The 17,500-nt window shown below is 32.4% G+C and overlaps 1 protein-coding gene across 8 annotated transcripts in view; it reads right to left on the reverse strand.

Annotated features, from left to right (window-relative positions):
- LOC135223606 (ankyrin repeat and fibronectin type-III domain-containing protein 1-like) overlaps positions 1–17,500 on the reverse strand; it is a 682,119-nt gene that overhangs the window by 257,602 nt on the left and 407,017 nt on the right. For 6 of the 8 annotated variants that reach the window (XM_064262185.1, XM_064262189.1, XM_064262188.1 and 3 more), the window contains 2 exons: positions 15,434–15,580; positions 4,946–5,023 (listed from right to left, as the gene is read on the reverse strand). The exons of 1 other annotated variant lie outside the window; for it this stretch is intronic. In XM_064262185.1, coding sequence (XP_064118255.1) covers positions 4,946–5,023; positions 15,434–15,580 — 225 coding nt within the window. The remainder of the gene's footprint in view (positions 1–4,945; positions 5,024–15,433; positions 15,581–17,500) is intronic. One more of the 8 variants, XM_064262192.1, reaches the window with a different exon arrangement.

Raw genomic sequence — 17,500 nt, forward strand, 5'->3', positions numbered from 1 at the left:
CTAAAGTGACCTGCGATCTACATTTGAATGAAACAGTAGCTGAGTGACTTCTCGCCCTGACCTGTCCTCTAGGAGATGCGGCTCCTGGGGGAATATGCCGCAACCCCCACAAATGACTCTACCTGACCCATTCTATATACCTTGGTATCTGGCATAGCTATCGTCTTGTTTGGAACGCCAAAGTTTGCCATTCCTTCTCTGTCTCTTTCCCTGGATATTTGGTGTTTTAGTTCTCTCTCTCTTGGTTCTTTTGCATTGTTTTAAAATCTTTAACTTTTAACTTTTACAGTATTTTAATGATGTAATATTTTTAGTATTTATCGTGAATGTAATGTAATTGTTTTTATTTTCACAGTGATGATGCACCGTGTTTTTTATGTGCGAAACGTTTCTTAAATAAACTATGATATTCTACTAGATATCACGAAACCCTCTGAAATACTATATATTATATATATATATATATATATATATATATATATATATATATATATATATTTCAAGCTACAAAAGTCCTTTAATATCTAATTCGCTCTACCTCAGAATTAATATATTTTGTATATGTAAACCGAAGGGGTATTTTTTAGTTGATAATATTATCGATAACGTCACTGAAATCCTGATTTCTTCTTTGTCCGCTGGGCGGTGGTTCGAACCCACGAAAGGACGAAATTAATATCAAATAGAAAATTTCTCTTCGGTTTTATATATATGAAAATGTATCAATTCTGAGGTAGAGCGAATTAGATATTAAAGGACATTTGTAGCTCGAATAATTTATATGAATCACGGTTATATGATAATTATTCATATATATATATTACATATACATATATATATATATATATATATATATATATATATATATATATATATATCATATCATGAAAATTATTCGAAAACAATTAATCGAAAACAATTATTCGAAAAACATTTTATTCGAAAACAGCTATTCGAATGGAAAGTTATTCGAAAGGACAATTATACGAAATGATAAGTATTCGAAATGTTGTTTGAACCTTACTCTAATAAGCAATTGTTCAAATAGGCAAATAACTGTTTGAATGTTTGTTTGAACGTTATCCGATTTTCTTAGTTCATTTCTTCGGAATACTGCAGCCCTTCAGTGATGGCCGAATACATTTCAAGTGAAAAAGGCAAGCCTATGCTTAAAATCGATGGTTTCCTATTCGTGAAAGACAAGCAAGTTGGTAACAAGATATATTGGAAGTGCAATAAGTTCGCATCGTATAGCAAAAGCCGAACAATTACCAGTGATGGTGAAGTGATTAAAGTTCCTCGTGAACATAACCATTCCGGTGATGCTGTCAATACAGAAGTGCTCAGTTTTATGAACAAAGTGAAAAGTGATGCGAAAGAAAGCCGTGATTCTCCTCAGTATGTCATTTCTGCAGCTGCATCGCAATTAAGTGAAAGTGCAGCGCAAGCTTTACCACAAATAAGCTCTATAAAAAGAACTATTCACAACGTAAGACAAAAAGAAAGAGCAGGCTTAGCTAATCCAATTCATAGACGGGAAATTGTTTTAACAACTGACCAAACTAAAACTCATAAGGGGAGCAGTTTTTGCTATATGATTCCGGCCATTACGATGATAGAATGCTTATATTTGCAACTCAGAATAATTTGAGTCTACTTGAGAAGAGTGCAAATTTACAAGTGGACGGAACATTTAAAACTGTACCTCAGTTATTTGAACAATTATATATTGTACATGCTGTGAAGAATAATTACACCATTCCTGTGGTCTACGCCTTGACTTCCAGATGAAAAGGGCTTGAAACTTATAGAAGATTATTTGCTCAAATTAAGTCTATGGTTCCAAATTTACAAGTTTCAACCATAACTTCAGACTTTGAACTTGCAGCTATAACTGCCGTTAAAGAAGAATTCAGCACAGCTTCTCATTATGGATGCCTTTTCCACTTAGGCCAGTGCTTGTATCGAAAGATATGTGATTGTGGTCTGAAAGTGAGATACGATAGATTCCGAATTTGCTTTAAAAATTCGAATGCTGTTAGCCCTAGCTTTTGTCCCCATTGACAAAGTTACTGAATCATTTGAAGCTTTACTAGATTTCAGATATATATCCTCAAGATGTAAATCCTATTTTAGATTATTTAGAAGATTCATGGATTGGTCGTCCTTCAAAACGTCATGGACGTAGTCCTATGTTTGAAATAAGTATGTGGTCTTGTTTTGAGAGAGTCAATACTGATTTGCCTAGGACTAACAACGCACTTGAAGGATGGCACAGAGCTTTTTTACAGCAAATGTCATCTCATCATCCAACAATATGGAAGTTCCTAGATGCTTTAAAAAGAGAGTAGGGTTTACAAGAAATTCACATTGCAAAAGTAAGAGCAGGAAGCACAAATATGAAGAGTTCCAAGAAATATCGTGACTTGAATGAAAGGATAAAAAAGTTAGTGGCAACCTTTGAAGAGTACTCAGTATTAGAGTATTTGCGCGCTGTAGCGCATAACTTGCATCTATAAGTAAATCTGTTTTATCATGAATCTATTTTAATAGTTTTAGTAATAACATTCATACTTAAAAGATTTCATCCTTTTTGGTATTTTTACACATTTGTTTAAATAAAGAATTTTACATTTCGAATAATTACCTTTTCGTATAATTGTCCTTTCGAATAACTTTCCTTCGAACAATTTTCCATTCGAATAATTGTTTTTCGAATAACTATTTTCGAATAATTGTTTTCGAACAATGTTCACACACACACACACACACACACACACACATATATATATATATATATATATATATATATATATATATATATATATATATATATATGTGTGTGTGTGTGTGTGTGTGTGTGTGTGTGTGCGTGTGTGTGTATGCTCTTTCAAACTCTGACACTTCAAAGTGACAAGATGTTTTTAAATGTTCAAAACCCATCATAATTTTTCAATAGTTACTAAACCTGGAACAGTTTTTGGCTTCATAATTATGTTCTTTTACTGAAGTTACCTATAGAGATTTAGTACCGAAGATATAGTCTATATATGCTTTTCTCTGACTATTACGAAAAAAAAAAATACAATAAATCAATAAGGCGCTACGCTAGACTCGATTATGTATTGCCTATTATAAGGGACAGATGGTCAATGAAAATGACTTGAAAATGTGATTATAAAAACACCGATTTTATTGACTTTGATTCCGGACACCACAAAACACAGGCCTCATTTCTATGAGCTACATACAAATGGCAAACTTACGTTCATGTTCATGCAAAGAGAGAGCCACTTCGTATTTAGCTGATAATACTGAGCGTGAAAACGATCAACCGTACAAATGAATGGATAAAAAGCAACGTGTGCACAAATGAATAAATGCGAAGGAAAGGAAAAGAATTTCTTAGCTAAGGTACTTTCAGAAACTTTCCTGAAAGGAACCATCCGTATGAAAACAATATAACCAAAATATGATAAACAGAGGTACCGCTTTCTACAATGTATTCTGTCGGAATTCAAAACTGAAGGTATGGCATCACTTACGATCGTTAGGTACTTACATACATACTTGAGTAAAGCTGAGAAAGTTTTCATAAAAAAATGGTATGAACTAACGACTTTAGTATTGCCAACATAAAGAAAAATATGACGCGAAACAAAGATACCAACAATTACATATACACACATAAATTTTAATATAATGAAGATTAAATTTTTAGATATTTCATTGAGGTGAAATTTATTACTTTACGTATCTATGGGCATTGTCATATTAGGCCGTTTAAGACTAAACTGACATTCACCATAAATAAAAGTCACGACAAATAATTCACCTCAATAAAGTACCTAAATCTTTAATAATTCACTCACAAGATCTTCTAACAAATATATATATATTATATATATATATATATATATATATATATAGATATAAATGTATATATATATACTGTATATATATATATTATATATATATATATATATATATATTGAAATAAAATAAACAAATTAAATAAATTAAATACATTAAACAAAATAAACTAAATAAATATATAAATATAAAAAATAAAATCAATAAAAATTAAAATATATAAAATAAATAAATAAATAAATAAACTATGTGGAAAGGAAATGAGGCTCTTCGGTTTAGTTTGACTGAACGGCCAATGCATCTATGACATTTTATCCATGAGGAAATGCAACTGCTTGATAACTGCAAAGATTAAATGTCGATTTAATGTCAAAATGTCAAGTTTGAATGAAATACGCACGAAACTCTGGAATAAAACGGCAGAGAACGTTGTTAATAGTACTCGAAATATTACGGCTAATTGTCAGTAATGCTCATTTCAACGAATGACCAGCCTGATATTTATGACAGAAAAACTAGTCCAAACGTTCCTGGAGGAGTGAGTGTGCCCTCAAATGTATAAGAAATATATATATATATATATATATATTTATATATATATATAATATATATATATATATATATATATATAATATATATTTCTATATATTATATATTATATTATAATATCTATATTCTATAATTATATAATATTAAACATATATCATATATATTTTATATATATATATATATTATTACATATATAGTATATACCTGAATTATATATGCATATACATATACATATTTAAGTATATATAGATATATAGATACCAAATATATGATTTATATATATATGTATATATATATATATATATTATATATATATATATATATATATATATATATATATATATATATATAGATATACATATAAAATAATTCCACACTTGTGGTTCCTTCGTAAACAATAACAAACCTGTGCAACAACACCAGGCCGACGAAATGGAAACGAAAGGTCTCCCTACGGTTAGCTACTGCATTAGGAGTCGACACACGAACACAACAGAGCGCCTGTTACCACTGATTTACTCACCAAATGTCGTTACAGTGAGAAGGGGTCGAATGGGCGAGTCTGCGGGGACCACTTGGTGGGGGCTGGTCCCACCCACATCTGCAATTATAGCAAAGAAAAGAAAATAATAAGAAAAAGGGTTTTAAATAAAACCAAAAGCAAACATCAAGCTGAAAGCCCTTTTTTGCTTTTCAACTCAAGGGTCAGGGTAAAGCATGGCTCCACCTGTAGTATTTATCGTAAGTACAGGTGTCGTCATCATAAACCATAGTCAACATAAGTAACACTAATACACATAATTCACATCCTCTGACAACAAGAACACATTTCCAAAACGAAAAGAGATGTTGCAAGTAGAGCATATCATACACGTACAAAACGATCGGTCTGGAGGTCGTATTGACGTCAAACCAGGGGACCACTGCATGAGCACATTCAGTTAGCAACCATTCGGTTTGTATGCAATGCTGATGAAAATCTGTATGAAATTATGAGAACAAACAGCTTTGGAATGGTCAAAACTCAGCAAGATTTCTATTATAGCCATTCCATGTTTTATCATTTTTTTAAAAACTAAGGGCACCTGGTAAACTGAAATGCATGCAGGCACTGAGTCACAGGTGTTCAGCAATAATCATATGTATGTCTTTCACCAGGTGCGTGTATAAAACAAGCGTCATCAAAATATGATTGACGAGTCACCCAAAATGAAAAATACGAACCGTGACAAAAATTGGCTCGAAAAATTGGTGGTGACAGCTTCTCAGCACGAGCTAAAAGGGGGCAGAGGTCAAATGATTTCCAAGGTCTATTCTACAGGACAAAAAGTATATAAAAATATAAAAGGGTACAAGGAACCAATGGGTAAAGTCATACTGAAAGGTTCGTTGCCAAAAAGTTAGATTTGAAAACTGAAAATGGAGATTACAAAAAAAAAAAAATTGAAACACCAATGAATAACTGCAAAAATTTTAATATCAAGTATTCGTAAAAATGGCCTTTATAGCCGTCAAAATTGAGAGCAACTCAAAAATTCACAATGAATACCCTTTGCAGAAATATATCGAAAATGTCTTAACAAAGTTAAAATGCAGAATATAAAGTTTTAAAAAAGGCATTAAACATCCCAAAAAGCTATAAAGAAAATATGCACTTCTAAAAACTTCACAGGTACACATAAGAAATAAAAACAAACTGTGAAGAGGTGACCTTCAAAGCAGTCTAAAAGAATTTCAGAATTGCCAAAAATGTAAAATGGCTTGATACTTCAAATGTAAAGTGCTCAAAAAGAAAATAAAATGCATTAAAGAATGCCAAGCTTAAAATATGTATGCAATAAATGACATTCAAAACAGTAAATGATAGCAAAGGGAACAAGATCATTTTTAACATGACAAAGACTCCAAAAGGTTAAAAAAAAAATATTTTTTAAAGCGAAAAAAGACAAAGAAAAAACGGACAAGCAGGGAAAGAGATTCGTAACGGCTAATAACATTGGTATGCGAAGTACAGTTCAAGGCCGTTTATCATAAACACATACTTTTGAAAAATATAAAACAGTAGAGAAGTGGGTGCGCTAAAAATTACTTTCCAAGACATCTACGGTTTTACGACATGAAGAATATACACGTAGAGGAATAAACGAAAGAAAAAATACATCAAAAGTTGTAAGAACGGCACAGTCTTAATTGGAATTAATGGAATGCTCAGATGAAGCATGATAAAAACCAGTGAATAGACCAAGGTATATAAGGATTATTTTGATAAATGTAAACAGCACAAAAAGTGGAATCGAAAATAAAATATTTGTAGAAATGTACAGCAGATAATTCACAGACGGACAGTTCAAGAGAAATACAGAAAATAAAGCGATTAGGGCATCTGTAATTTAGAAAAAAGACTCAACTCCAGATGAATAAACATTATTGCTAAAAATAAATTATACTTTGAGCCACATACAATCTGCGACGTGGAGAGTATTCTCACAACGATATGCAGTAACTAAAACATACAAATTTAAGGACAGAAGAATGGATAAATACGTCAGAATCTATGTCTGTTAAAATCCTGACACTAAAGATACCTTAATGATACATATAAAAAAATAACAAAGAAAGTAATGTTTCCATGGCGCAAAGTTAAAGTGGAGACAAAGATAAGGCTGGCTGAAAACTCGCAAAAGATGGAAAACTACGAGAAAGCGATTTGTGTTTTAGCCAATCTTCAATAATATACAAGTTGATATGGCGAATATCAGTGTTTATATAAATAGAATAAAAGAAAATAAACAAATACTCTGATATCAGAAGGAAATTGATCTTGAGAATCTTGTGTAAGAATAAAAACTAACTTCTAAAAACTTAAAACTTTGAGAAAAGGGAGTGGTACTTGGGCACAAGCAAGTACGGTACTACAAAAGAAAACATTGATTTTTAAAATAAAAGCCTATGAAGACATAACAGATCTTTATAACATAATGATAAAAAATTTAAATAATAAATATCAAGATAATGGTTTATCAAGCGGAATAATCTCATAGGATGAGAAGAACATGTATTTTATAATGTTTAATCCAGTATCCTTATAAAATTACGTGTCTCAGTACAATCATAATGAAACGATGAGTTTTTGCAATGCAAAACATGAACAGGAAGAAGAAAGAGGACCTTAAAACTATGTAAACTATAAGTAAGCCGAGAAAGAGATTATTTTTAACAACAAAGAAATTAATTAATGAAATTTGTTGGGAGATAAAAAAAAATAAAAATTGTCAATATCTGAATAGAGATGTAGGGAGAAGCTTTTAGCAAAGCGTAAAACGGAAGAGAAAATTGGGAGATGGATTTCACTCAACATAAAACTCGAGTTCACAAAAGAGGCAGCTTCCAGAAAAACCAGAAAAATGACGATGAGAATCATAACTGTTTAAAAATTCATAGCTCTGATGAAAGGTTCGAGTTTTTCAGAGTTACTCATCACGAACTCGAAAACGGAATGCCTTTGGCAAAGGAAAGCGTGATTGGAGACAATGGGAGGAAATGCATATACTTCAAGAATGGCAAATGTACATGACGATGTCATATATAGTTTGAGAAAACATCATCAATTCAAATAATAAAAATATGCCGTTGTTAGCACAGCAAACTTACAAAGCTCTCAAAATTTTAAAATGCAACAGTTAAAGAAAAAAAGGGGTTAATAACAGAGAATATCTACAAAGTGAATGTAAAAGATGCAAGAGTAATTGTAAATGACATGCACAACAATGAGTTCATGTACGAAACGTCTTGTGCCAAGACACGAACAGAAGCAAGTAGTTGTAAATAAGGCAAATGTCTTTGGGAGTGAGAGCATCGAGTTCTTGGATATAAAGCGCTGAATGGGGAAAACTAATTTCACGCAGCGTGTTTCCAGCGTAAAAGCATATGAAAATTCAAGTTTTCTTTCAAGTTTAACATGAAATAATTCCCAACGGTATTTCGAACAATGGTCACCAAAAGAAAATAAAAGAGAAAAGTATATATTTAACTTAGTGAGATACAATGTTGTTCTGTCTAAATAACCTCATTGCAAGGATACTTACTTGCGGGATGACAATTTTAAACAATCAAAATCTTAATATGCTAACACTCTTAGAAAATAAATTTTCAACAAAGGATGAGCGTTACCTTCCGCCTACTTTCTCATTGCAGTTACAGATTCACTAAAAATATTAACATTTATTCGATATGAAACATTCGGCATATATTAACTTTAGAAAGTGTTGAACCAGTCTTTAAATTCCAAGGTAATCATGTATGCAAGCAAGCACAGAGCAGATTCTTTTAATTTAAATACGGTCAGCAGTTTATCTCTAAGCATTCACTGATTGCTGCGTAGATCCTGTTGCAATGATTTGTGATGTGGATACATTTCAAGTTCAGTATAAAGCAAATCGCTCGGTTCTGAATTTGGCAAATATTCGTTAGCGATGCATATTCCGAATCTCCTTCTGCCGTTGATCACAAAGAAAGTTCGTTTTTATACTTGTTCTACGGCCTTTTAAAGCGCTGTTCTCCTGTCCGTATCGAGACCATTAGGACAAAAGGTCAACGTCAATGAAAAGCGAATAGAAAGTTTGCATAACATAAATAATTATACTCAACTGATTTCGTATTCATTCACTTTATATCAAACTATTATGCATTAATCCTATTAACGTTCATTCATCTGTGAAGCACTATCTCATTCCGTGCAAAATATGATATTATCGTTGTTTATAATAATGGAAAACTTTAAATGACTTTACACAACTTTTTTATATAAAGCATGAAATTCACAAGCTTGATTAAGCTCTTACATTATTTTTCTTTAACTATAGATCTTTTCATCTAAAGGCAATGATGTCTTTCTTAGTCATCATATCTACACTGGGACTTCTTTTACATGATGGGGTTCTTGGCGGTATGTCTAACAGTACTGACATCATTCATGTCTTCCAAATATGGGTCTTCCATTCCAATTTTACAGCCCCTAATGACCTCTCATCTTGGAATAATCTCTTTGTAATCCCTGCAACTTTCTATTTCATTGCATTTCCTCCCCATTAAAATATGTTTGCGTAATTTGTGCAAAGACAGTTAGTTAACATCACTGAAACGATAATATACTTGCAAAAACAAAGGATTACGTCTTCGAGAGGTGTGTGTGCCCAAACTTTTCTTCGACTGGTCTTCATTTGCTGTCTTTCTCCCCAAATTTGCTTAAAAACCGGTGTCCTCTCATCCAGTCTAACACCATAAATCCGTTAATTAATGCCATCAACTCGTTTTGCTTTATATAGAAAATTCTATTATCAACACAACTATATAACCGTAGCTTTCATTCTTGGAATGACAAAAGGCTTCTTTTCGTAAATTTCCATAAGAAACGGTTCTACCATGAAATAATTCCAATGCCCATTAATGACGACTTCTAGTTACCCTTGGGTCTAAGATTTTCCTCAAATGTTATTGTCACGAAATATGATTTTAATTCAAGTTAATATCAGGCGTTAGTACTCTGAATTCTTTTTTAGTAAACAGCTTTTCATTTGAATAAAACTAAGAACGCAGAATACAAACCCTCGTTACTTAAAACCCGATCTCATGACGTCCACTTTAACTTAGGCTGAAGACCTACGGTCCATTCACGTGAAATAATTTCATTTACTCTTCTCGCCCGAGTAATCTCGTCTGTATTCAGCGAAGACATTTTAATCGACTCAATATTCCTTGACTTTCTGACATCGGAGGGAATAGTGCAATAGTCGTTATCCCTCGCTCCCTTTAAGCGTGGGAATTGCAGTAGGGCCAAAGCCAATCATTTCACCTTATTCACTTTAAGACCTTCGGCGGGAACATTCATCCTTTATTGCTGACTCGCATTCATATCTAAGGGGAGTATTATCTGCCAAGGATGAACCTATACTTGAAAGTACATTAGGCAATTATTTTTGAAGTACCAACAATATTAAAAATGTTTATCTTTATTTTTCTAAAACTGCTCAGCTCATTATTCCACAGCCTACCCTCATTACCATGTGAAATATGCTACATTTCCTATATTTCCAGCTGAATGGCAACATTCTCAGTTCCTTGACTGATACCGCATCTTGATAGTATGACATTTGCGTCTTTTAATAATATAATATACTGAAGACTTTGGGGAACAGCTACGAGGTCTCACTGAATATTTCTTGCACGTCATTCATACTTTAAATTTTTCTCTATCGTAAAGCATTCCTACCGGTATAGAATATTTCCCCGTAAAATGATATTAAATTAATGAAGGACCACACGCCATGAAACATGTTACGTTTCCTCTGCCTTGACCTTTGACCGGGTCATCGACAGGAGAGCAGAGGACAGCGCTTATGCCATGTGAGAAGAGCGAACTTTCTTATCGAAGATTTAGGAGTTCAGAACGTGATTGACGGCCAAACTATTTTACCTGTTCGTTAAAACTCCTTGGAAGTTATTACAGTTACCTCTAGAAATCATTTAGTGAATACACCATTATTATAGAAATAAAATATACAACTTAACATATCGTTTTGAAAGATACATCGTTGCTGATAATGTGGTAGAAAATTGAACAACATCGTCAGTAAAACACCGTTTGAATAATAATAATAATAATAATAAAAAATAATAATAATAATAATAATAATAATAATAATATAATATAATAATAATAATAATAATGATAATAATAATATAATAATAATAATAATATAATAATAATAAAATAATAATAATAATAATAATAATAGCATATGAAGCAGATTATAATTATGAAATACATCTGTAATGTACTTAACAGTGATTAAAGCAAAAAAACAAGCAACATACAAAACGCTAACTAAGAAAGAATAATAATAATAATAATAATAATAATAATAATAATAATAATAATAATAATAATAATAATAATAATAAAAATAATAATAATAATAATAATAATAATAATAAAGAAAATACGCAAACCACATTACAGTTAAAACACCAACATCAATCATTCAAATGACAAATTAACCAACACGAAAATGAGCAAAACAAACATCTAGTTTCAAAACACTCACAGCAAACCAATGAGAATGACAACGAAAATTTGAGTTATACATTACATGGAAAGGAAAGAAACACTTAAGACAAGACAAAAGGGACATCAGCAAAAACATCGGAAAAAACAACAACGTTAGTTGAAGGTAAACACACTGATAAAGAAGTGCATGCAAGACACCATAGAATAAATCAAGAACAGGCACCATGATGGAAAGGGAAGGAATATCAAGTAAAAATCAAAACTATTTCAGCAACGAACGACACTGCAGTCAATATGGGAACATAAGAACACAAAAGCGAGTTTGGTATTAAAACCGAAAATATAAAAATATTTAACAACGAGAAAAATAAAATGAAAAAAAGGTCCGCACAGTTTCACAGGAAACTGTGAATTTAAAAGAACATATTAAGGAGTGAAAGAGTGACTTAAATGTTAAGACATATTTTAATATACATAATTAGAAAGCTGAAATCATGTCTTACGGATAAAGACACTTTACAAGAGAGAGAGAGAGAGAGAGAGAGAGAGAGAGAGAGAGAGAGAGAGAGAGAGAGAGAGAGAGAGAGAGATTTATGGAAAGTTTTGCTTTGTTAGTTACATGTACGGGTTTATATTGTAGCTTTAAAATCTAACCAAAAAGGGAATCGTAGTTTTGTCGGTAGCTGGGGCAGTAGAAATGCATTTGCCAATGTATCCCCTCAACCGAAAGAAAAACTATGCATCAGAGGACAAAATGCCTATAAACGAGTGTTATGCACAAAATAAAAGTACCCGTTCTGTTGATTTATTTTCATCTCAGATAAAAGCCACGCCCATACACGGGGCAAGTGCCAGATACTTCCACACAGAGATTAATTTATTAATATTTTTTTTCAAGAGTAAATCAGTGGCTTGTCTTCGTACGACTGGAAAATTTTGTTGCAGCTTTACCAAGAACTGATACTAAAATGTTACTAAACTGAAGAAATTTCAAAGGACAATATGAAGGACTCAAATTATACACTTGTCAAATTTAATATAATACAAACCAAGTGTGTTACACAATACAGAAGGAAAGGATGAGGGTTGAGGTCGGGTTGCGGTATATTTGTGCTAAGAGTTCTCAACTCCCTGATAGTAGTGCCTACAGGGAATCTGCTTCTGAATTCGGAATTTCCAACATGAGATTTGAAAGAGACAAGCACATGCATCGATGCGCGCAAGCGTTCTGTTTTATTCGAAAGGACCTCTTCATTTTTAAACAACAATTTTGGAAGAGAAAAAATAGAGGGTTAACTGGGGGAAGATACATGATACCTTTGGCTGCGCAATGAATTAAAATGAACTTTTTATTATTGGAAATCTTGAACTTGACTCTATTACTGAAAATGCATAATTTTAATGTTTTGCCTTTTATGGCGGTTTTCTACCTGTCAAGGCTAAAGTCATCTCATTTTTAAGCAGTAATTTTCAAATTTTCCCAAAATCTACGTGAAACCACTTCACCATTTTACATTACTTGCAAAAAATATCTCTGATTCATTTAAAAAAATTATTTTCAGTTCCTTTAAAAATGCTTTTAATTGCATTCTTAACGTATGGGAATTTTGCGGTTTCAGTTCTATACCGATATATGTTCACATAATTCGAGGCCACCTACGTCAAAATACGCACTGTAAATATTTGTTAATGTTTTCCATCCATGTAATATAGGCATTATATCACTGAAATTCTCAATTTCCAAGTGGCCAATTTTATTGTCAAGCAATGAATTTGATGCAGTAAAAAACAAATACAAAAATTGACAGCATATATGCACTTCTTTCTGTATGTCCCCTTCCCTCCTCTTACTTCTTAATGAAGACCATATTCTTTGGAATCTTCCATTTCAAGTCAGTGGCCCCTGTGGGGCTTGTTCCATATGAATAGGGTTTATCTTCTGAATAATAATAATAATAATAATAATAATAATAATAATACTAATAATAATAATAATAATAAATCCACGAAGCCAAAGGTTCACTGGCATCAGAACAAAGGAGGAAACGGAATGGGCGGATTATAATAAGGAAAAAATTGAAATCGAAGACATAACTTTTCCAAGCCATGACATTTGTCAGTTTTATATTTCAGTTCTGGGAATGAAAACAAATGACCATTACAGTTTAAAGAACATGACAATGACATTATTACCAAAAGCAGTAATAATAGTATGATAATAATATAATAATATTAATAATAATAATATTAAAAATAGTGCGAGACACAAACACAGAGTAAAAACGAAAACAATAATGAATGTTTCGTCATCATCATCATCATCATCATCATCATCATACATGGGAAAAGTAAATCTAGGTAAATACTCAACTTACATGTTATGTCCCTTTTGAAATGACTGGCCGTACTTTAGAGCCCCGGCACTCCATAGTGTCAAACTATCCTCCATCCTACAATTTCTAACTAAGAGAAAGACACGAAGGCTCATTGTGAAATTTAGCAAAAGAAGCACCACAGGATAGGCTGCCAAGTCAGAAAATGATTTACGTATGTATAGGAAGAGGCAGACAAAAATAACATCAGGTAGGAGAAGAGAGGAAGAGGAAAGAGACATATGGAATAGGAATGGAAAAGGTGGACAGAGAGTTTTCGAAGCAGTTGTTACAATGATATACAAAAACTATGAGTACCTTTTAGAAATTCGACAACACGAAACACGCACATTTATGTTAACAGGGATTTTCAGAAGGAAGACATTGCCCCGGCAAATTCACCCATGGATACTTATTCTTGTGCTTTTGAAATTCTAGTCAACTATCAAGTAACTTTAAAGGGTCCACCATATTAACACAAAGAACTTCTCGAAAATTTTTATCACGGAATTTTTTTCCTAACAGTTAACTGCACTATATAATTGACCCGATAAAGGTCCATTAAGAAGCTAGTAAAGGTCCGGTAAAAAGTCAAATGTACTATGGACTTGAACCGATAAAAGTCCATTAAGAAGTTAGATAAAGGTCCATTAAGAAGTTAGATAAAGGTCCATTAAGAAGTTAATTGCACTATGTACTTGACCCGATAAAGGTCCATTAATTAGTTAACTGCACTATGGACTTGACCTGATAAAGGTCCATTAAGAAGTTAATTGCACTATGTACTTGACCCGATAAATGTCCATTAAGAAGTTAACTGCACTATGGACTTGACCCGATAAAGGCCCTTTTCTTGCCGTTTGTGACACTTCTAAAAGGCGGATTTGCTTTGGCTATTGTTTCCTTCTGAACAAACTCGATTTTCGCGTTTAAAATAAAGAGCAGAATTTGATTATGCCACGCTCTACTTAACTCACGCCCCACAGTACATAATAATGACAGTGAAATTACAACATTTAGTGTGGTAAACATCATTAAACAATCTTACGACCAGCGTGTGAGTGTATATATATATATATATATATATATATATATATATATTATATATATATATATTTATACATATACTTACATATATATAAATATACATATATATACACACATTTATATATATATATATATATATTATATATATATATATATACTCACAAATACATATTTATATATATTATTAGCTATATAATCACAATTAACACTATTCATCAAATAATACCTAATGAGTATCATTTATACGGATTTATTTACAGTGTATACACAGTAACACACCATTATCCATAACGACAACACCGATGCGACGTTAGAAGTGTCAAGAATTTTGATTTCACTTTACAAGAAGAAGAAGAAGAAGAAGGAGGAGAGAGTGACGAGAGAGAGAGTAGAGAAGAAGAGAGAGAGAGAGAGAGATAGCAGAGAGAGAGGAGAGAGAGAGAGAGAGAGGCGACACACAAAATTTACCGTCACATAAACATAACTATTTAACGGTGTCACTGAAAATCGAAAAAGCAGACAGTACCAGCAGTGGACATCATGAGTTCGGTCTGAAGGAGACTTGCATGTCCGAACTGGGCTTCCCACGAGGTCAGAGTGTGCGAGGTGCTGGCCACATCCCAGGGATAGGTTGGGGTCAAGGCTGGTGGTGGTAACCCGGATTGTTCTAACTCTACATAGGTAATAATAATGAAAACGAAATGTAAACAAGCTGAAGGAATGATCTGACGTGTGGACTGAATTCCACAAACACACGAAAATAAACAGATAGACAGACAGACAGACAGACAGTCAGAATGATGGCAAAGAATATGAGACAGGTTATTATTCCAACAATGACATAGATCATGATTCAGATTACAGTGAGAAGCATTATATTCAACATAAGAAAAAGGAGTGCAGTCTGTCACAGAACACAGCAATGAGGGAAAGAAGATACTGCGTTTCACACAGCCCTCTCACGGAGACCACACAGAAACATATCTTTAAAGAGATCCTTAAGGCTAAAATGCAAATAATCCATGATAAAAATTTAATTGATACCTATGCACTAAACTTCAACCTGCCTTCGGCTACTCATCTTTTATGGTCCAAAACATCAGTGGTCACAAAGCAAAATATTAGAATTATATCATTCACATTGTTAAAAAAAAAATGTCATTTTTTCTTAATCATATATATAAAGCTAACAGCCTACTCAACATTACCACTCGCGAAATGTTAGAGATGGACTTCAACAAATACCTTAAAATTCTTGAGTTTCATATATGATATGAATATATATATATATATATATATATATATATATATATATTATATATATATGTATATATAGTATGTATGTATGCATGTATATATAATATATATATATATATAATATGTATGTATGTATGTATGTATAATATATATATATATATATATATCTATATATATATATAAATCTATCTATAGATATTATACTATAAACATATATAGAGCATATATATTATATATATTTGCAGTAAAATGTTCCACAACATTAGTCACTTCATACTCTTGTATGGAAGATACATTAGCAGAACATCGACTCACCAACACATACTGTGCCATTCCCCTTAATATTACAAACACTCTTGTTTTCTATAATCAATGCCGTATACAAAAGCTTTTTCATACAAGCTCTTCATGCTTTGTTTATATCTTCCTGTTCTCCTTCCAGCTAACATTTGTCAAAAATATACTTTCAACCAATCAAATGTCGCCTCTTTTTTTTCTGACATGACCAAAACATCTGGTAGTTTTTTCCCAATGATGTTTTTTCCCAATCCTTTCCCCTAGGCCAACTCTTTTACTGCCTTTACTTATCTCTCATTTGTCGACCGAATAATTCTTCTTATCAGTAAATACTAAGTAAACATTTCAACCCAACCGAGTCAACTCATATTCGTTTTTTTTTATTCACATTCAACATTCTCTTTTCACTTCCATAAGGGAGAATCGGCTCACCAATCTCTTCATACATTCCAACCTTGGCTTCAACAGGCTATTCAAGTCTTTCACCAATCTATTGGGCAAAGTGTGCCACCTTTGTTACTTAACTTTCCGTGGCTCACCTTTTTCTTACTCCACCATCAGCAGTCATATCTATTCCCCAATACTTTTACAAATCAGGTTCTATTTTTTCACCATCCGGGAAAAAAAATTAACTCCTTCCTTCCTAGTTTCCTATGACCATCATGTCCTTACTCCTACTCATATTTGGTCTCGGGCTTTTGATCTGGCAAACATAAACCTTTACCAGTTTCTACAGATTCCCTTCACTTTCCTTATCAATAAGGTATCATATCATCTGCAAACATCAGTCACAATACACTCCAGTCATGACTCAATTTCTCTGAAAACTTTTAAAATCACATCCTCCTGGCCTCACCCAGTAAGGATACTTGGACGTCATGGAAACGCACAAACACAGTCTTGTCTCAAACACATATTTACAACAAAACCAGTCACATATTCAAACACTTCATTTCCATCGTAAAAACTGTATTCATTACCTTCAACAGCTTCTTTACCTTACATTCTCGTAATTTTCCTTTACCTTCAAATTTGTCAC

This window comes from Macrobrachium nipponense, chromosome 10, assembly GCF_015104395.2.
Source record: "Macrobrachium nipponense isolate FS-2020 chromosome 10, ASM1510439v2, whole genome shotgun sequence".
In the NCBI taxonomy this organism is placed as follows: domain Eukaryota; kingdom Metazoa; phylum Arthropoda; class Malacostraca; order Decapoda; family Palaemonidae; genus Macrobrachium; species Macrobrachium nipponense.